Genomic DNA, 21,206 nt, shown 5'->3' on the forward strand with positions numbered 1-21,206 from the left:
ATCAGCTGGGAGGCGTGCGCATGTGCAGTGCAGGTAAGGGGGTGGCTGGGGGGAGGATTGAGCACGCATGCGCAGGGGGTGGGTGGGGGCATGCGCATTACCTTTTAGGTGCTGGCATGTGAGCAGGCGAGCACGAGCACAATTTTTGGCACAGGAGCCCAAAAAGGTTAGTCACCACTGATACAGGGTTTCCTGCCTGAGCAGGGGGTTGGACTAGAAGACCTCCAAGGTCCCTTCCAACTCTGTTATTCTATTCTATTCTATTCCATTCCATTCTTTATTCTGTTCTGTTCTATTTCCTAGGTTCTCCTTCTGCAACACAGTGGGTTGGCTTGTTGAACCTATGCCTGTTTTTGATTATTTTTAGAGCAAAATTAACAGCTTCTCTCTCTCTCTCTCTCTCTCTCTCTCTCTCTCTCTCTCTCTCTCTCTGTCTTTCCTCCCTCCCTCCCTCCCCTCCCTCCCTCCCTCCCTCCCTCCCTCCCTTCTTTCTTTCTTTCTTTCTTTCTTTCTTTCTTTCTTTCTTTCTTTCTTTCTTTCTTTACCTTTAGGAACCCCGAGTGTCGCTACTTAGCCAGCTCTTCCAAAGATGGCAGCGTTCGAATCTGGGACACGGTGGCTGGCCGCTGCGACAAGATCCTCACTAGCCACACTCAGTCAGTCACTTGCCTCCGGTGGGGGGGCGACGGCTTGTTGTATTCCTCTTCGCAGGACCGCACCATCAAAGTCTGGAGGGCCCAGGATGTAAGTAGCCCAGCCGTGGGGCATACGGCAGCATACGGACTGAATAAATACAATAAATAAAATAGCTTGGTAGCTTCTTTCTCTCTTCCCGCCTCTGCATGTCGTCCCCGTTGTGGTTTGGTTGGCCCGGGCAACACAGCGCAATTACCAATTTGCTTATTGATTATTTCGTATATTTGTTTGTATTCCACCTTTATTATTATTTCTCAAACAATACAAGGCAATGAACATATCCAACGCACCTTCCTCCCTACAAACAACAACCCTGTGAGGTGGGATGGGCTATGGGAGAGTGACAGGCAACAAAGTCCCCTAGTTGGCTTTCATATCTAAGGCAGGACTAGAACTCACTGTCTATTGGTGATTGGCCCATGGTCACCTAGCCGGGTTTCATATCTAAGGCAGGACTAGAACTCACCGTCTCCTGGTGATTGGCCCAAAGTCAACCAGCTGGGTTTCATGCTTAAGGCAAAACTAGAACTCCCTGTCTCCTGGTGATTGGCCCAAAATCAACCAGCTGGGTTTCATGCTTAAGGCAAAACTAGAACTCCCAGCCTCCTGGTGATTGGCCCAAAGTCACCCAGCTGGGTTTCATATCTAAGGCAGGACTAGAACTCACTGTCCCCTGGTGATTGGCCCAAAGTCACCCAGCTGGGTTTCATGGCTAGGGCAGAACTAGAATTTACCCTTTCCTGGTGATTGGCCCATAGTCACCCAGCTGGGTTTCATATCTAAGGCAGGACTAGAACTCACTGTCCCCTGGTGATTGGCCCATAGTCACCCAGCTGGGTTTCATATCTAAGGCAGGACTAGAACTCACTGTCCCCTGGTGATTGGCCCATACTCACCCAGCTGGGTTTCATGGCTACGGCAGAACTAGAATTCACCCTTTCCTGGTGATTGGCCCAAAGTCACCCAGCTGGGTTTCATATCTAAGGCAGGACTAGAACTCACTGTCCCCTAGTGATTGGCCCATAGTCACCCAGCTGGGTTTCATATCTAAGGCAGGACTAGAACTCACTGTCCCCTGGTAATTGGCCCAAAGTCACCCAGCTGGCTTTCATGGCTACGGCAGAACTAGAATTCACCCTTTCCTGGTGATTGGCCCAAAGTCACCCAGCTGGGTTTCATATCTAAGGCAGGACTAGAACTCACTGTCCCCTGGTGATTGGCCCATAGTCACCTAGCCAGGTTCATATCTATGGCAGGACTAAAACTCACTGTCTCTTGGTGATTGGCCCATAGTCACCTAGCCAGGTTTCATATCTAAGGCAGGACTAGAACTCATTGTCTTCTGTGGTTGCCTCAAAGTCACCCAGCTGGCTTTCATGACTACGGCAGAACTAGAACTCACCCTTTCCTGGTGATTGGCACCCAGTCACTCAGTTGGATTTCATATCTAAGGAAGAACTAGAACTTACCATCTCCCACTTTCTAGCCAGATGCCTTAACCACTGGACCAGGTAATGCTTCCTGTCTTCTCCCCTGCGGCCACATTTGGATAGATGAGTCAAGGGGGCTTAGTATCTTTTCAGGAGAAGTGGGGGGGGGTCTCTCCACAGAATGAATGGAGGGAAGTGATCGATGCCTGGCATTTTTGTCGTCCTCAGGGCATCCTGTGCCGTACCTTGCAGGGCCATGCGCACTGGGTCAACACCATGGCCCTCAGCACGGATTATGTTCTCCGGACAGGAGCCTTTGAGCCAGCCAAAGCTTCTATCAACCCCCAGGATTTGAGCGGATCATGTAAGAGCATGTGGCGTGCCTGGATCAAATGTTTTTTGACCTTGGGGGAATTTAAGGTGGGTGGATTTCAACTCCCAGAATCCCCCGGTCAGCTTGCTTTCAGATGGGGTGGACTTCCACTCCCTGAATTCCCCAGCCAGCATGTTTTGGGAAGCGGGTGGTGGTGGTTTAACTCCTAGACTTCACAAAACCTGTGGACGTCACCACCTGGGGAATTCTGGGCGTTGAAATCCACAGATCTTAAATCTGCGAAAGTTGGATCCTCCTGTTGTAGAGTAAGTTTCACAAGGCATCGAACCAAAGAGCAAAAGTCATACAATCGTCTGGCAGAGTTTAAAAGATGTTCCACCCTGCGTCCCACTGCGTGGGGAAATTGAGCACCGCATTGGATTAATAGAATATTATGAGCGGCACTTTCAAGTGATAAGACTATTTTATGCAGAAACAGCCAAGGAATGTAGAATGTTGAATGTTCGGCGAAAAACTACCTTCGACAGGTAGTTTTTGAGTTATGTGCATCCGTTCAGGGACTGTTTGAAGTAACAGTGCCTCTGAAAAAAAAGTGACTTACAACCAGTCCTCGAAGTTACGACTGCTCCAGTGCCCTTGCAGTCACCTGATCATGATTTGGCGCTTGGCAACTGGCTTGTATTTATGAGGGTTATAGCATCCTAAAGTCTCATATTCACCATTTGCAACCTTCCCTGCCGTCTTTCCAAAGGCAAGGTCAGTGGGGAAGCCAGCAAAGAAGGTTACAAGGTGCTTGCTACCATCCCACCCATCTGCACACCCTCCTCCGCCCACTCACGCTCCGTCCCCTGCCCAGTTAGTAGCCACTCAGTGCTCTCCAGTCTGCTTGTGAGCTGCCTGGATTTGCAATTTCCTTCTGGCTTCCCCAATATATTTGCATTGGGGAAGCCATTAGGAAGTTGCAAGGAGCTCCTCACTTAACAACCCACCATCCCTGTTTAATGACAGCAACAGGGGCTGCCGGTATGGCCATCGCTAAGTCTCAGAACAACCAGATTTAGTAATAGATTTTCCCCGCGTCACATAACCCGTGTTAACTCTCAGAAGGTTTTTCTGTTAGGCCTTCAAAATGGACTGTGATTAATATACGTTTTTCAGTGCCATTTTTGTATAACTTCGCATTTTGGCGTTGCTGTTGTTATTATCTTGGTATCATTAATCCTTGGTATTGTTATCCTTGGTGGGGTGAGATTATTTGGTGGGTGGTATTCCTTCTTTCAAGAACAGGATGTCAGTTTTATTTTAACGTGTGTCATTGTGCATGCAGGTACGTAACAATTAAGGTTATCTTACCTGTGCAGCAGCAGCCAAAAAAGCTAACACAATTCTTGATTGTGTAAACAGAGGCATAGAATCAAAATTACGTGAAGTATCAGTACTGCTTTATAAAGCCTTTAGTAAGGTCACACCTGGGATACTCCAGCTAGTTTTGGTTCTCGCATTACAAAAAAAGGTTTTTGAAAAAGTTCAGAGAAGTGCAACTAAAAAGGCCCTAGAGATTAAAACGTATGAAGAAGGATCTCAGGATTTGGGTTTGGTCTAGAGAAAAGAAGGGCTAGAGGAAGACATGATAGCAGTATTCCAATATCTGAGGTGTTGCCTCAAAGAAAAGGGGGTCAATTTATTCTCCAAAGCCAGACAAGAAAAAAATGGATGGAAACTAATCAAGGAGAGAAGCAACCTGGAATTGAGGAGAAACTTCTTAACAGTGAGGACAATTAACCAGTGGAACGCCTGGCCACCAGAAGTCGTGAGTGTTCCAACACTGGAGGTTTTCAAGAAGAGACTGGACAGTCACTAGTCTGAAATGGTCTAGAATTTCCTGCTTGATCAGTTGGGTTGGACTAGAAGACCTCCAAGGTCCCTTCCAGCTCTATTCTGATTCTAATCAATTACCGTCGTTAAGCAAGAACTACCTGTAACATCCATACATCCTATTTATCCTTCCCTTTGCTTTTCTTGCAGTGACGGAAATCAAGCAAAACGCACTATTGAGATACAATCAAATCCGGGTAAGAATCCCAGATACTTTTTCCCCCAATTTTTTGCCAATTGGACATTGAATATTTAATTTAAGATGGGAAGGTCTTCAAAAAGTGATTTTTAGTTTACATTTTTTTTTATTAGCAAAGAAACGCTTCTGCGGTAAATCCGGCTTGTCGCAGTCAAAGCATAGTTCATTGTGATGCTTCAATTAATACATATACATACATACATACATACATACATACATATATATATATGGATCTTTGGTTGTTCGGTTTTCTCCGCGTAAGATTCAAGTATCTAGGCAACGTTTCGATGAAGTCTCATTCATCATCTTCAGGCTTCTGTCTCCGGCTCTGTGCTTCTCAGAGTAATGTGAGATTGCAGCTGCTTCCTCCTTTTAACTGCCAGTGGGGTGGGACTTGATTGGGTGGGGGCTTGGCTGTGTTCTGATTGGGTGGGGTGTGTTCTCATTGGTAGGGGGTTTGGCTGTGTTCTGATTGGTTGGGGGTTAGCCGTGTTCTGATTGGTTGGAGCGTGTTCTGTTCAGGTGGGGGCTTGGTTGTGCTCAGGTTAGTCTTAGTTGCTGGGGATTTGAGTTGGTGAGCTGTGATCTTGCTGTTTGGCTTGAGTTCGTGGTCCTGCTACATCTTCATAGTGGGTGTCGGTTTGCTTCATGTATGGCTCGGAGGGGTTTGAAGTGGGTAGTGATGCAGCTGCAGTGCAGCTTCTGGTCCATGGTCGTGTCTCATCTTCTGAGTGGGTGGGAGTCTGTTTCTACATGGAAGTGTGGTGGTGGCATCTTGTGTGGCTCTCATGGGTGTGGGTCTGGTGTCATTCTTCATGTTAGGTACTCGTCTGTTCATGAGGGCGGGTTTCCAAATGGCTGGAAGGCGGGAGGTGTCATCTCGTTTGTTCATGCTGTGTGGGCGTTTTTCTATCTCTATGGCTTCTCTGATTATTTTGCTGTTGAAGTGTTCGGTTTTGGCGATAGTTCTGGTATTTTTAAAATCAATTTCATGTCCTGTGGCTTTGAGGTGTTGGACCAGGGAAGAGGTCGTTTCTTCTTTTTTGATTGAGTTCTTATGTTCTTCAATGCGTGCACTTATTCTTCTGTTAGTTTGTCCGATGTATGTGGTAGGGCAGGCAGTGCAGGGGATTTCGTATACTCCTTGGTTTTCTAATTCGATTTTGTCTTTGGGGTTTCTTAGGATGGTGGATATTTTTCTGTTTGTGCAGAATGCTGTTTTGATGTTGTGTTTTTGGAGGATCTTGCTGATTCTGTCTGTAGTGCCTTTTATATATGGGAGGAGGGCTTTGCCGTTTTCTTGTTCTCTGTCTTGGATTTTGGTTGGGGTTTCTTTTTGGATTAGGTGGGTAATCTTCTTTCTTTGGAATCCATTGGCTGTAAATACGTTGGTGAGAGTGTGTAGTTCGTTTTTTGGTATTGTTCATCGGCTAAGCATTTTGTTCTGGAGATGAGTGTCTTGGCTACGGAATTGATCTGTGCTGGGTGGTGGTGTGAGAGTGCATGTAGATAGTGGTTTGTATGTGTTTTCTTCTGGTAGATGGTGTGTCCTAGGGAGCCATTGGATCTTTTGTATACCAAGACATCTAGGAAAGGAAGTTGATTGTTGGCTTCTGTTTCCATGGTGAATTGTATTTTGGGGTGTAGGCTGTTGAGGTATGTGAGGAAGTTGTTCAGTTTTTCTTTCCCGTGTGGCCAGATTATGAAGGTGTCATCTACGTATCTGAGCCAGAGTTTGGGTTTGTGGTCGTATTTTTCTAGAGCTTGTGTTTCAAAGTGTTCCATGTAGAGGTTAGCGATGACAGGTGAGAGGGTGATCCCATGGGTGCTCCTTCTATTTGTTTGTATTTTTGTTCATTGTAGGTGAAGTATGTATTGGATAGGCAGTGGTTGGTCAGATCTAGGATGTGCTTGGGGGTTGTATTTGTTTCGGATGGCTGTCAAGGCTTCTTTTATTGGCACTTGGGTGAAGAGGATATGACATCGAAGCTTACTAGTAGGTCATTAGGTTGTAAGTTTTGTTTCTTTATGATCTCGATGAACTGGAATGAGTTTCTTACGTGTGACCCATATATATATGGATCTTTGGTTATTCGGGTTTTCTCCCGCGTAAGATTGACAGTATCTAGGCAACGTTTCGATGAAGTCTCATTCATCATCTTCAGGCTTGTGTCTTCGGCTCTGTGCTTCTCAGAGTGAAAAACTAACACAGAGCGGAAGACAAGCCTGAAGATGATGAATGAGACTTCATCGAAATGTTGCCTAGATACTGCCAATCTTACGTGGGAGAAAACCCGAATAACCAAAGATCCACATACTAATACCCACGAGAACCTCAGAAAACATACTATCTATCTATCTATCTATCTATCTATCTATCTATCTATCTATCTATCTAAATATATAAATATATAAATATATATATATATATATACTGCTATCCAATATTTCTAGAATGCATTTTAAAATTATCGGATGGAGCTCACGTCCATGCAACCTCCTGTGTTGCCATCTCAATGGAGTTTCCTTCTAAAAATGATTTTCACTGAAGGCTACCAAAGAGGATGAAATTTAAATTCAATTTATGACTGTGAATCTTAACTATAGAATGGATTAGACTGAACCAGTTGGCTAGGAAGATCTTTAAATCAGAATATTCCCGTTTTGACCCAGCTCCCCCAAACACGACAAACCCTCGGAAGTTAACTCAAAAGATTCCTTGATTAGGAGCGCCAATACCCCCGCCAAAAATGTTTCTCTCTCGCCACACGCTGACCAGTCCATCCTGCAAGGAGATGAATAGTTGTCTGTCACATCTATTCATCTCCGCCCCCGGCCTTTTATCCCCAGCGCTTGAGTAGGGGCTTCGCTAGCAGTGGTAGCTCTTCCGTCCCAAGGACCGGCCCATAGATTTCCACTGCTCTCCTCTCCTCTGCCTTCTGCGCATCTGTGTGTCCGTCACTGTACCCAGCTGTTCCTCATCAGCCACCTCCAGACCTGGGGGGCTGTTGACTCTCCATCTGAGGGCTGACGGAAGGCCCAGGTTCCGCCTCCGTCTCTCTGCCAGCTCCACTTCCTCTTCCCCCTCGGAGCTCTCAGGTTGCCTTAATGCTGATCCTGCCTCCCACACCTTCCGCTCCTCCTCTGATTCGGCTGCCGGCGGGGCTGGCGGCCGACAGGCCTCAACAATTCCATGTAACGTTTTGCTACCCGCCTCCATTTGCAATGCAGATACGGGTCGATCTCTGACCACAATTGACACCGGAACCTCCGTTGCTGCTAAACGCAGCAGCTGATAGGAGAGTGACGTTCTATTTTATAACCCATTTTTTGCGATGGTTTTTAAGTGAATCGCTGAAGTTCTGAAGTGAATCATATGGTCGTTCAATAAATCCAACTCCCCCGATTAACCTTGAGTGCCAGAAGTCACTTGGGAAGGTCGAAAAAGGGGATCACATCCACTCATAGTAAATACGTTCTGGTTGCGAAACATCCAAATTTTTAAGCACGTGTGACCATGGGGATACTGTGACGGTCGTAAGTGCGAGGACCAGTCACAAGTCACTTGGACTATTTCTATAGGAGAAAGCGTTTTCCATCGCTCCTATCCCCAAAGCTTTCCAAACTCTCAATAAAACGTTTTAAATTTAGGCTGGAATCCTCTCTTTGCTACACTCTTGTGGCAGTGAATTCCAAAGGCTCATATTGTGCGCTTGGCTTATAAATTGATATAAGGACTATAAATAGTCCTCAACATACGACCGTTGGTTTAATGACCGTTCGAAATTACAAGGGCACTGAAAAAACCTGAAAAGGCTAGGGCTATTTTTCATACTTACGACTGCTGCAACATCCCGATCAAAATTCAGAGGCTTGGCAACTGACTCGTATTTATGACGGTTTCATTGTCCCGGGGTCACGTGATCCCCTTTTGTGTCCTTCTAGCAAACAAAGTCCAGATTTGCTTAACAACCGTGGGACTAACTTAACATCTGCAGTGATTCACTTAGCAGTTGTGACAAGAAAGGTTGTAGAATGAGGCAAAATCCACTTAGCAACGGCCTCACTTAGCAACAGAAGTGTTGGGCTCAATTGTCGTAAGTCAGTTATATACGTTGAAGGTATTTTCTGGAAACATTGGGCCTTTTTGCTAAGTTCTTATGGTGGTGAGTTCCAAAGGCTCAAGTTGTGCGCTGGGCTGATAAATACCTATGATGACCCAGGGTGGGATACAAAACAAAGAGAGAGTCACAAAAACAAGTGAAGCCCCTTTTATTCCTTCACTTTGCTTCAAAGCTCCAAATATCCTTGACTAGAGACAAAAAAACTCCCCCACAAGCAGTTACGAAAAGGAGGAAATGCCGTTTAAACTAAAAATGATTAAAAATTATAAAGAGTATTAAAAACAACACAAACCACACTGAAACAACTAAGTGAACCAGCCCTTATCTTGAAGACATCCACAGATATCGGAATACACACTGGAAAGGATGCCAAACTCAGAGAGGAACGACAGACTAGAGATATTTCCATGCTTTGTTTCCAGCATTGGCCCATATGCATGTCCATCCTTTTAACCAGTTCTCACAGCTGCAGCCCATGAAGGGGATCAAGGCCCTCTCCTCCCCCATAGACCTGCCATTCACGTCTCCCTTATCCTCTCCTCCCTGCGTGCCCTAGGATGGAGAGGGGATGGGCCTGGGTCTTCCTCTGACTGCCCAGCCGGCCTCTGCCCTTCCCCAGCCTCCTCCACAACCTCCGGAGCCACACTTCCACTCCCTGGAGTCAGACTGGAACAGGGGCATGACAATACCCGAATGCAAAGCTGTTTCAAAATCTTCTGTTTTCAAGAGTGAGAAACATGCAATAATAGTAATAATGTATTACAATTAATTGACTGAGCAAGAGAATGAATATAATTTAGGTAAGGATGAAATATGTTTTTGAAAGATAATAATTACAATATTAATAATAATATAACAATTGAACCAATGTGAAATAAAATACTGATTTGAATGGTTTTATATATATATATAAACAAGTAAGAAATGTATGATAATAATATGTGCACAGGATAGATGTACCCAACCGACACACCGTTGAACTGAAAAATGGTTTTATTTGTTTGTTTTTGTTGTTAAAATAAAAAAATAACTTTAAAAAAACCCCACAAAATCATCTGTTTTCCTCACAAAAGCCACAATTTTTTTTTTTTAAATCTTTTCTTCCTCAGGGCCAAGGACCAGAACGGCTGGTCTCTGGATCAGATGATTTCACTTTGTTTCTTTGGCTTCCTGCCGAAGATAAGAAGCCATTGACGAGAATGACAGGCCATCAAGCGTTAATCAATCAAGTCGTCTTCTCCCCTGACACCCGCACCATCGCCAGCGCATCCTTCGACAAGTCAATCAAGCTTTGGGATGGACGGACCGGGAAGTAGGTGGAATTTTTTTGGGTGGAGTGGGGTGTGGGGGAGGGGAGAGATTCTGGAACATTTTGGAGACTGTCCTTCCTTCCTCTGGACCACGTCAATCCAGATGTGAGGTTTTCCTGGAGGACATTTCTGGAGTTCAGGACATGTTCTAGTCCAGGGGCCTCCAACCTGGACAAGTTTAAGACTTTGTGGACTTCAACTCCCAGAATTCCTCAGCCAACATGGCTGCCTGAGGAATTCTGGGAGTTGAAGTCCACAAATCTTAAAGTTTGCTCAGATTGGAGACACCAGTTCTAGTCTGGATTCTTTCCCCGCCTCCTTTTTTTTTTTTTCCGTTTTCTTATTACAATTCTGTTGTGAACAGGGATGCAGTACAGTATAGGTCGACCTCAACTTTACAACCATAATTGAGCCCAAAATTTCCGTTGCTAAGCAGAACCGTTTGCCTACTGAGTTTTGCCCCATGTTAATGACCGTGTCAGGATTCCTGCAGTTCCCCCCAATTTAAATCACGAGTCTCGAGCCAAACTTCCAAAACTTCAAAAAGGATTTATTAGAAGTTAACATTACCGGCACTGCCTGGGTGTAGCCGACTCTCAGACACGTAATTCACTGTCACCCTTGACTCTGGTTTTCCCCCCCACCCCTCTGGGTGTATCATCATTCCTTTTCTCCAATGGGACACATCCATAGCCCAGAGTCATCAATCAGGCTCTCCAGTATTATATTTGCATGGCAGAAACTTCAGTCACCTAGTTACTATCTTTGAAAACTATTTATGGAATGCACTTTCGATTTCCAAGCTGCCGCACTGCTCTTTCAAACCCCTTTCTCCCCCTCCCTTTCCGTTGGCAACTCTAAAACGACCATAGAAATATTTTATGAGTTGACAGACCATTCTTATCACTGTTGTTAAGGGGCCACTGCCGTTGTTAAGTTAGCAACACGGTTGTTAGGGGAATTTGGCTTCCCTGTCGACTTTGCCGGTCTGAAAGTCACTAAAGGGGATCTCGCAGCCCCGGGACACTGCCACTGTCATAAATATGAACCAGTTGCCACATGTCCATATATATATGTTTTCTTAAGTTTTCGCGGGTATTTATATGTATGGTATTCAGCTTTGTTCCGGTATTTTCCCATGTCATTATACTTGTGCCTTTAAAGTTGTAGCAATGTTTCGGCAGAATCTCATCTGCCATCATCAGGCTGATGATGATGATCATCAGGCAGACGAACACAATACAGAAGCCTGATGATGGCAGATGAGTTTCTGCTGAAACATTGCTACAACTTTAAAAGCACAACCATAATGACGTGGGAAAATACCCAAACAAAGCTGAATGCCATAAATATATATATGTTTTCTTAGATTTTCACGGGTGCAGGTATGTAGGTCTAGGTGTGTTCAGGTCTTTTCCCGTGTAAGATTAAGAGTATTTTGGCGACGTTTCGGCAAGGTCCCACTCGCCATCCTCAGGCTGGTGCTTTCGGCTTTGTGCCAGTGCAAGCAGTGTGTGATCGGAGCTGCTGCCTCTATAAATACTGGTGGGGGGGGCTGGTGTGCTGGGCTGGTTGGCTAAACTGCTGCCTCTTGATTGGTTGATGGACTTGATGTTGGTATAATGGGCCGTGTGATGGCCTTGTGAGTTTTGTTGTGGAGATATCCTGGATTTTGTGCTGTAATCTCCTGGGTCGTTTGTTTTGTAGTGATCTTTTCTCCATTAGCCTCTCGTGTTTTAACGGCTTGGGTAATGGGTTGTGTGATGGCCTTGTGAGTTTTGCTATATTATAACATTATATATAAAAGCGAAATACCACTCATGCATCATCATAAAATCTCCAGAACCATAAAGCCTACAAATCTGAAATTTGGCACATATGTGTTCTGACCAAGGCTTCTTGGATTGTAATTACGCACACCCTTATTTTAAAAACAAGACTTATTTTATTGCAATGCTGGGAATTGTTTTCATTCCCAGCCAGTAATGAATCTCAAACAGTCCCCTGAGATAAGCTCCCACCTTTCTTTTCTGTGAAGTGCTGCCAATAACAGAAATATCAAATGAACTAGAAAAAACAACAACCCAAGTACAAAGAGCTTCAAGAATGAACCTGAACTGAATGAACCACTTTGCTTCCTGCAAAGGTTTCTTCACCTTTGCCTGTCCTTTATACCTTATGGGAGGGGCAATCACCTCCCAGCCTTACTCCCGAGTTGCCCCTTTTGTTTCAGCTGCTCTCGCCTTCTAGCAGCTCTGTGCACACGCAAACTGGGAACAGGCTCCCCTCGCTCCTTTGCCTCGCTGCTGCCAGACTCCAGAAGCTCCGGAGGCTCTAGAGGCAGCACCCCACTTCCAGATGGTCCTGGTCCCATCCCTGCATTGGAGGCAGGACCTCGTCCGAATCCCCTCCAGGCTCCCAGACTGATCCCCTTTCTTCCCCACTCTCCGATTCCTCTGCCGGCAAACCACAACAGTATGTTCCTCTTGGCTTCTGGGTGCTCACTAAGAAAGGGTTTTTCGAAATGACCATCAGAGCTATTAGTATTTCCTATATTATTATTATTAACACGCTCTGATGCTAAGGAGTTCTACACCCCCTCCCCACCTGAAGAGAAATCTGCTCCAAACGCAAAACACAAGCAGAGGAGTTTCAGTTTTACTTTCACAGCACCAAGCAGCTTTAGTACAGAACAGTTGAGCTAAGCCACGCCCAGGCTCCTTGCTGTCCCTTTGCTCACACAGCAAATACTGTTTCCGTTTCCAAACAGCCCTCAACTCTGTCACACAATGACAGGATGCTAACCGGATGAATACCGATGGATGACGGTAGACAGAGGCAGAATTTTTTTCTCCTTATTTTCCTCCCCAAAACCTAAGCCCGACCACATAGTAAGAAAATAAAAAGAGACAGACTTGGGGAAATGAGTTAGGCATGGAATTCTACCCTAAATGGCCTTTTTCGACCCCAGGTATCTCACTTCCCTGCGGGGACATGTCTCGGCTGTGTACCAGATTGCGTGGTCGGCCGACAGCCGTCTGCTGGTCAGCGGAAGTAGCGACAGCACCCTCAAAGTTTGGGACGCCAAGACGCAGAAGTTGGCCGTTGACCTACCCGGACATGCTGATGAGGTATGGCTGGTCCCATCTCGGATTGCTTTGGGATGCCTTCAACGACCTTCTTCTGGCTGGAAGAAGGATGAGATTTGTGGTCATCTAGAACCGTGTTTCTCAACTCAACAACTTTGAAATACAACTTCTGTGTGGTGTACACCCCTCTTAAAGCATGGCTGGCTGGGGATTCTGGGAGTGGAAGTCCACCCTCTTAAAGGATGCTGGCTGGGGGATTCTGGGAGTGGAAGTCCTCCCTCTTAAAGCATGGCTGGCTGGGGGATTCTGGGAGTGGAAGTCCACCCCTCTTAAAGCAGGCTGGCTGGGGATTCTGGGAGTGGAAGTCCACCCTCTTAAAGAATGGCTGGCTGGGGGATTCTGGGAGTGGAAGTCCACCCCTCTTAAAGCAGGCTGGCTGGGGATTCTGGGAGTGGAAGTCCACCCCTCTTAAAGCATGGCTGGCTGGGGATTCTGGGAGTGGAAGTCCACCCCTCTTAAAGCATCCTGGCTGGGAGATTTTGGGAGTGGAAAGTCCCCCCCGTCTTAAAGCATGCTGGATGGAGGATTCTGGGAGTGGAAGTCCACCCCTCTTAAAGGATGCTGGCTGGGGGATTCTGGGAGTGGAAGTGTACCTATCTTAAAACAAGCTGGCTGGGGGATTCTGGGAGTTGAAGTCCCCCCATCTTAAAGCATGCTGGCTGGGAGATTTTGGGAGTGGAAGTCCTCCCCTCTTAAAGCATGGCTGGCTGGGGGATTCTGGGAGTGGAAATGTACCTATCTTAAAGCAGGCTGGCTGGGGGATTCTGGGAATGGAAGTCCACACCTCTTAATACAGGCTGGCTGGGGGATTCTGGGACTTGAAGTCCACTCTTTCTAAAGTTGCTTTCTAATGTTGAGAAATACCAATCTGGAGAGCCAACAGGCGAGGATAGGATTGTGTAGACTGCTTAGTATTGTACCAAGCACTCTTTTACAAGCTGCTTTTCTGCATGGCAAATTAGTGGCTGTTGATACGTATTTTCTAGTCCTCCACAAACGAGTTTGAAATTCCATAAATGCGATCCTCGAGAAGCATATTTCTATCTCCTCCCTTGTTTGATGGGAGAGGCAATGTTTCAGCTTAAAAATTATTCCACCTTCTTCACGGGAGTTGTTGATGTACTTTTTTGATAAATTCCTTTCCAGGTGTTTGCGGTAGACTGGAGTCCTGATGGCCAACGAGTCGCAAGTGGAGGAAAGGACAAATGTCTTCGGATGTAAGCTTCTTTTATTAAGATGGTCAGGCTCAAATGTCACCATTACTTCTTTTTTTCCCCACAAAATATTATTGATTATATATTAAAATATTGGACACAGTGTTTACCATCCTGGCAGTTGTCTATGCCATACACACTAAAACATGGGTCTTCGAACTTGACAGCTTTTAAGACTTGTGGACTTCAACTCCCAGAATTCCTCCTCCAGTCATGTTAGCTCAGGAATTCTGGGAGTTGAAGTCCACAAGTCTTAAAAGCTGTCAAGTTCGAACCCTGCCATAATGGTTGGGGAATGCCAAAAGCTGAGGATGACTCTTGCTGTCATCTCTCTTGGGAAGTTTTTGCAGCTTCTGAGACAAATCTTGTCTGGGTTTTCTTCAGCATTATCCAATCTTTCTGATGGTTCCCAGAATGACACAATTTTCCAGCACCAGAAGTAAAGACTTACTATTCCCACCAAACCTGCCTGAGATCTAAGAATAGCATTTGTGGACTTCAACTTCCAGAATTCCTCCTCCAGTCATGTTAGCTCAGGAATTCTGGGAGTTGAAGTCCACAAGGCTTAAACTTGCCAAGTTTGAAGGCCTTTCCACTAAAATATAAAACAAATAACATTATACTTGTCATGAATTGCTAATTTTATGCTACTATTCTATCCAATATGTACATTTATATTTACAGCATAAAACCTCATATGTTGCTAATTTTATACAGACATTTTATCCAATATGGTCCATTGTGTTTACCCAGATAACATCAGATTTCCATTCTATAAATCCTCATTATTTTCTGTTCCGGCTTCTCCTTCTCAATTCCAACCATTGATGAAAATTTATTCCATACATCATGATATTCTTTCTCTCCTTTATTTTTAAGCTCTAACGTCTGTCTATTTCTGCACAAACTAGTGTTTTCTTTATTGTCTCTCTTTCTAAGGGGATGTCTCTATTTGTCAAATTTTGGGCATTTACCATTTTCGCTGCTCCTGTTAAATGTTGTGTAGTATTAGATATTCCGACCCTCTGCTGTATCTCTGGTTGATTGTTCTCCCTGTCAGAAAGTTTCTACTAATTTCCAGGTTGAATCTCTCCTTGTTCAGTTTCCATCCATTATTTCTTGTCTGGCCTTTGGGTGCTTTAGAAAATAGTTTGACCCCTTCCTCCCTGTGGCAGCCCCTCAAATATTGGAAGGCTGCTATCATGTTTCGCCTGGTCCTTTCTCTTTACTTTAATACCTGGTGGAGTTGCACACGTAATATTGTGCATATTTGTGCGTAATATTTGTTTTTATTTATTCCGTTTCTATAGCCACCGATCCAACTGACTCTTAATACACAATTAGTTTCTGTGGCTGCTGTCTCTCCTGCCTAATCTAAATAACTTTTAATCTAAAACAATTTTTTTAAATACTTTATAAAATATAAATATTTACCAATAAAGGAGAATATTTGTGGCTCTGTGAGGTCCCAGGAGGAGGGGAACTGTGGGCTCCCTGGCAATCTCTGAGCTTGGTGGCTTTCTTGCAGACATTTCACGACCCAATTAGGTAATGTCATCAGTGCTATAAAGGAGTGGGGAAAGAGAGGACCAGGGGAGGAGGAGGAAAAAGAGAAAAAAAATCACCAAATTTAGAGAGCAGCAAGGAACCTACAGTCACCATAGTCCTCTTCCTCCTCCCCCTCTTTCTCCTTCTTTCTTCCTTCTCCTCCTCCTTTTCCTCTTTCTCCTTCTCCTCCTTTTCCTTCTCTTTCTCCTCCTCTCTTCCCTCTCCTTTGTTTCTTTCACCTTCTCCTTTTCCTTTCTTTTTCTCCTCCTCCTCCTCCTCCTCCTCCTCTTTCTCTTTCTTCTCCTTTTCCTTCTCTTTCTCCTCCTTTGCTCCTTCTCCTCTTTTTCTTTTTCTTTCTCCTCCTTTTCCTTTCTCTTTCTCCGCTTCTCTTTCTCCTTTTCCTTTCTTTCTCTTTCTCCTCCTCCTCCTCCTCCTTTTCCTCTTTCTCTTTCTTTTCCTTCTCTTTCTCCTTCTCTTTCTCCTCCTCTTTTTCTTTTACCTCCTTTTCCTTTCTCTTTCTCCTCTTCTCTTTTTCCTCTTCCTTTCTTTCTCTTTCACCTCCTTTTCCTTCTCTTTCTCCTCCTCTCCTCCTTCTCTTTTTCTTTCTTCTTTTCCTTTCTCTTTCTCTTTCTCCACCTCCTCTTCCACTCCCTCCTTCTCTTTCTTCTCCCCCCACTACTCCTCCTCCTCTTCCTCCTTCCACAAACCTCGCTACCTTCTGGCACTGATGATATAACCTAGTTAGGTCATGAAAGAACTCGGAGGGGGAAAATAACCATGCTCAGAGAGCATTAAAGACCCCATATAACTCTTTAGAATAAAACATTTCACTCTTAATTCAATGCTTCTCAACCTTGGCAGCTTTCAAATGTGTGGACTTCAAGGCCATGTTGTCAAGCTTTTGGGTTTTTTTTTTCCTTCTTTCCAACAGATGGAGACGATAGCGGAAGGACTGGATGAACTTTTAAAAATTCTTTTCTGGCGCTACTCCTCCTCCTGTTTTAGGGAAGATTTGGGAGTTTGAGAATGGGGCCCATTGTACAGAATACTTGGCAGACAGCTTCCTTTTATATCGACCACTGGAAAACTATATTGAATATTTTCATCCGTGTTAACTATCAACATGGATGCTACAGCATAAGCAGGAAGATCTTGAGATCATGGTTCAACTTAGGTTATGAACAATGCTGGTCACGAATAAGCCACCATTCCCTTGCTTCGGACTCCTGTCAATAAGAGGGATGTAATTATCTCAATCTCTCAAATAGCTGAAGTGAGTACCGAAAGAATTGAGACTCTCAAGAAACGAAATAATGATATCAATAGGCTTGGCTGAACTTTGAATATTTAGACCACTATAAAAAAAAAAAAAATTATCCAGGAAGACCGAAAAGCCAGCAGAAGAAAATCTGAGAGGACTGAAGATGCAGCACAAAGCAAACCACAATTTTGACTAACGTTTGGTAAAACGAAGAAGCAAAGATGGAATAGAGTCGGCCAAAAAAAACGATGGAAATCTGGGGTAGTGATAGTCCTTAGAAGAAGACGGGACCACCATGTGCTGCAATGTTTTGGTTTTTTGCAGATGACATTTCTTAATTATATCCAGGTTTTAAATCAAAATGTCTTATGGCAATACAAGCTAATTCTCTCGCTTAACGTTCCTAATCGGGGCAGAGAATTCTGCTGTCAAAGGACATGAAGGTTAAGCGTGATGTTGTTCGTTGTTTTCGAATAACCCTGTTCCTTTCCCCTCCAGTGGTTTTTCTCTTGCCTTATAAGGAGAAAAGTTGTGTAGAAGCGGTCCTCAAGTTACAACCATTCATTTAGTGAACGTTTGCAGTTACAAGAAATTTGGGGAAAAAAAGTGGCTTATGGTCTGGTTTTCACAGTTACAACCATTGCAGTATTCCCCATGGTCATGTGATCAAAATTCACCCACTTGGCAACTGACTCGTTGTTTATGACGGCTGCAGTCTCCCAGGGGGGTCATGTGATCCACTTTTGTGACCTTCTGACAAACTTAAGACATTTTGAATTCAATTCTGGTTGTTGGTTGAGGACTTCCTGTAAGTACTGTAGGTTTTGGGAGGTCCATCATAACTTTGAATGGTCGCTAAGCAAATGGTTGTAACTGGAGGACTACCAAGGCACAGCTTTTTAAATTAGCCCACTGCAATAAAACTGGCCTGTCTCAACAATGCAAAGACAGATATGAGAAGACATAGAAGGGAAAGCGCTGAGAATTGAAGGAGTCACTAAAAATACGTAACTAAAATGTTCAGAAAAGTTTGGGGGGATCTGATTGGTTTGTCTATTGACTCTTAATTGTCCCTTGCTATCGTTCACTTGCTCCTTGGTAGACCGCCCCTGAACTTGGAGGCTCCATTCAGCATCTCCTGTCCTGATCCTCCCATCCATGGAAATGGGGTTCAGTTAATGCAATATCTTTTAGTCTTTCGCCTGTATCATTCGCCCTATGAGTAACTCACCCTTGAAATATTAGGATGTCGAAAAAGATAGCTGCAGCAAAAAATTTAATTTTTAAGTTTCACAGGCAGGGTAAATTTGGCGTCTCAAAATAGCTTAAATCTTTTAAGGTCCTACAAAAGCCTTATCAAAAGGACCTTTTGTTCCTGATTAATATTATCCCTGTCATCTTTGAAGCTGCCTCGGAGGTTAGGAGCCCAGGAAGAAGTAGCAAATAAATATTTTACACCGGTAATAGCCGTTCATAGATTTGCTTGATGATTCTAGGATTTTTTTTTCCTTTTAAAAAAAAAGCCATTTAAGCAAACGGCCGCTTTCGGTAATCGTTAGTGCTACGATCAAATAATGTATTTATTTTATACAGCAAAATAAATGTTCTAGGCCTCTAAATAAGAAAGCCATCTGCTCCTTTGGATCAATAGCCTCAAAAAAGCAGGCAGCAAGGTGTGATTTGATTGGTAGTTGAACGGGACACCATTAAAAGGCAGAACAGAACAGAATAATGAGTCGGAAGGGACTTTGGAGGTCTTCTAGTCCAACCCCCTGCGCAGGAAGGAAACCCTATACCATTTCAGACAAATGGTTGTCTAATTTCTTCTTAAAAACTTCTAGTGTTGGAGCGTTCAGGCTGCTAAATGGCAATTAATACCATTGTTCACACATTTCACTAGAAAAGTTCATTTGTTTTGAGCTTAAGAGGATTTGTTTAAAAATCTAGCTGTTTAGATTTTCACATCGCTAGATCCAGATTCTCGTGATGCTTTGGCCAAAATTGCAGTCATAGGTCGTTTTGCAGGACAAACATCTGAAATGTGTGTCATCGTATCTTTTTACCTGTTTCCCATTGCAATGTGATAGCACCACAAAATTAAAACAAGGCAGAGAATTAAGATTAGGATCTCTGGGCTCATGTTTTGATCGTAAGGATGTGGGGAGAATTTTGTATGTGCGCATTGGGATTAAAAAATTCACGGCAGAAGGGTGCATTCACCATCATTGATCCTAGGGCATTGATCTGAGTAATATGTACATTATTATGCCCTTTATAGTATACAACTCAGCCAAACATAAAAAGCAGGTGTTACATCTTTTTTAATTTGGCATCCAGCCACACTGTTTTATTTCAATGTTTCTCAAACTAATACCACTCTATAAAGCCTTAGTAAGACCACACCTAGAGTCCTGCATCCAGTTTTGGTCACCACACTATAAAAAAGATGTTGAGGCTCTAGAAAAAGTGCAGAGAAGAGCAACCAGGATGATGAGGGGACTGGAGGCTAAACATATGAAGAAAGGTTGCATGTATTTATGGGCAAGGTTAGTCTGGGGAAGAGAAAGACCAGGGGAGACAGGATAGCAGTCTTCCAATACTTGAGGGGCTGCCACAGAGAGGAGGAAGGGGACAAGCTATTCTCCAAAGCACCTGAAGGCCAGACAAGGAATAACGGATGGAAACTGAACAAGGAGAGATTCAACCTGGAAATAAGGAGGAATTTTCTGACAGGGAGAACAGTCAACCCGTGGAACAGAAGTTGCCTTCAGAAGTTACAGGAACTTCATCCCTGGAGGCTTTCAAGAAGAGATTGGACTGCCATTTGTCAGAAATGGTATAGGGTCTCCCGCTTGGGCGGGAGGTTGGACTAGATGACCTACAAGGTCCCTTCCAACTCTGATTATCTGTAAACTGGGCATGTATGGACATCAACTCAGAATTCACTTCAATCCCTTAGAAGCTGATTGGGGAATTCTGGGAATTGAACCTGAAACATCTTAAAATTCCCAAGTTTCAGAAATAAGCTTTATTGGGTTGAGATTTGTAAACACATCTTTGGTTTATCAGGATTATATATGGATTAGAATACAGGTACTCCTGGTTTACGACCACAACGGAGCCCAACGTTTCTGTTGTTAAGTGAGTTTTGCCCCATTTTACAACCTTTCTTGCCACAGTTGTTAAGTGAATCACTGCCATTACTAGTCACACGGTTGTTAAGTGAATCTGGCTTCCCCATTGACTGCTTGTCAGAAGGTCGCAAAAGGGGATCACGACCGTGGGACGATTCATATTTATGGCTGAAGTGTCCTTGGGTCAGGTGATCCCTTTTTGTGACCTTGTAAGGCAAAGTCAATGGGGAAGCCTGATTTTCTTAACAACCGTGTTACTAACACAATACAGGTAGTCCTCGACTTACAATAGTTCATTTAGTGACCGTTCAAAGTTAGAACGGCACCGAAAAAAATGACTTACAACTGTTTTTCACACTTACGACCATTGCCGCCTCATGGTCTCATGATCAAAATTCAGATGCTTGTCGACTGCTTCATATTTACGACAGTCACAGTGTCCTGGGGTCACTTGATCCCCTTTTGCGACCTCCTGACAAAGTCAACAGGGAAACCAGATTAAGTGAACAACCGTGTGTCTAACTTAACAACTGCAGCGATTCACTTAACGACTGTGGCAGGAAAGATCGTAAAGGGGCAAAACTCACTTAAACAATCATTTCGCTTAACAGAAATGTTGGGCTCAGTTGTGGTCGTAACTTGAGGACTTCCTATAAACTGTATTGATTGACTTAACAGTGGCAAGGAAAGTTGTAAAATAGGACAAAATTTACTTAATGACTGCCTCGCTTAGCAACAGAAATGCCGAGCTCAATTGCAGTCGTAAATCGAGAACGACCTATACTTGTACTTACACACAACGCCCCTGCAGAGTAGGCTACTGGGGCTACATAAATGAAATAATGTATGGATAAAAATAATTTTGTATCCAGTTTCTAATTCCCTGCGCCTTTGAACCTTAGAAAAGCCATGAGATGCGGATAGGCTGGGCC

At 44.1% G+C, this 21,206-nt stretch overlaps 1 protein-coding gene across 1 annotated transcript in view; it reads left to right on the forward strand.

The window, feature by feature from the left end:
• The window catches only part of NLE1 (notchless homolog 1), a 28,917-nt gene extending 10,746 nt beyond the window's left edge, over positions 1-18,171 (forward strand). The window contains exons 7-13 of the mRNA XM_087924795.1: positions 552-744; positions 2,355-2,490; positions 4,486-4,532; positions 9,768-9,970; positions 12,940-13,099; positions 14,264-14,334; positions 16,811-18,171. Of these exons, the coding sequence (XP_087780921.1) occupies positions 552-744; positions 2,355-2,490; positions 4,486-4,532; positions 9,768-9,970; positions 12,940-13,099; positions 14,264-14,334; positions 16,811-16,823 (823 nt within the window). The 3' untranslated portion in view covers positions 16,824-18,171. The remainder of the gene's footprint in view (positions 1-551; positions 745-2,354; positions 2,491-4,485; positions 4,533-9,767; positions 9,971-12,939; positions 13,100-14,263; positions 14,335-16,810) is intronic.
• The last annotated feature ends 3,035 nt before the right edge of the window (positions 18,172-21,206 follow it).

Source organism: Pseudonaja textilis, chromosome 1 (genome assembly GCF_049901715.1).
Source record: "Pseudonaja textilis isolate UNSWEBS1 chromosome 1, rPseTex1.2, whole genome shotgun sequence".
Classification (NCBI taxonomy): Eukaryota; Metazoa; Chordata; class Lepidosauria; order Squamata; family Elapidae; genus Pseudonaja; species Pseudonaja textilis.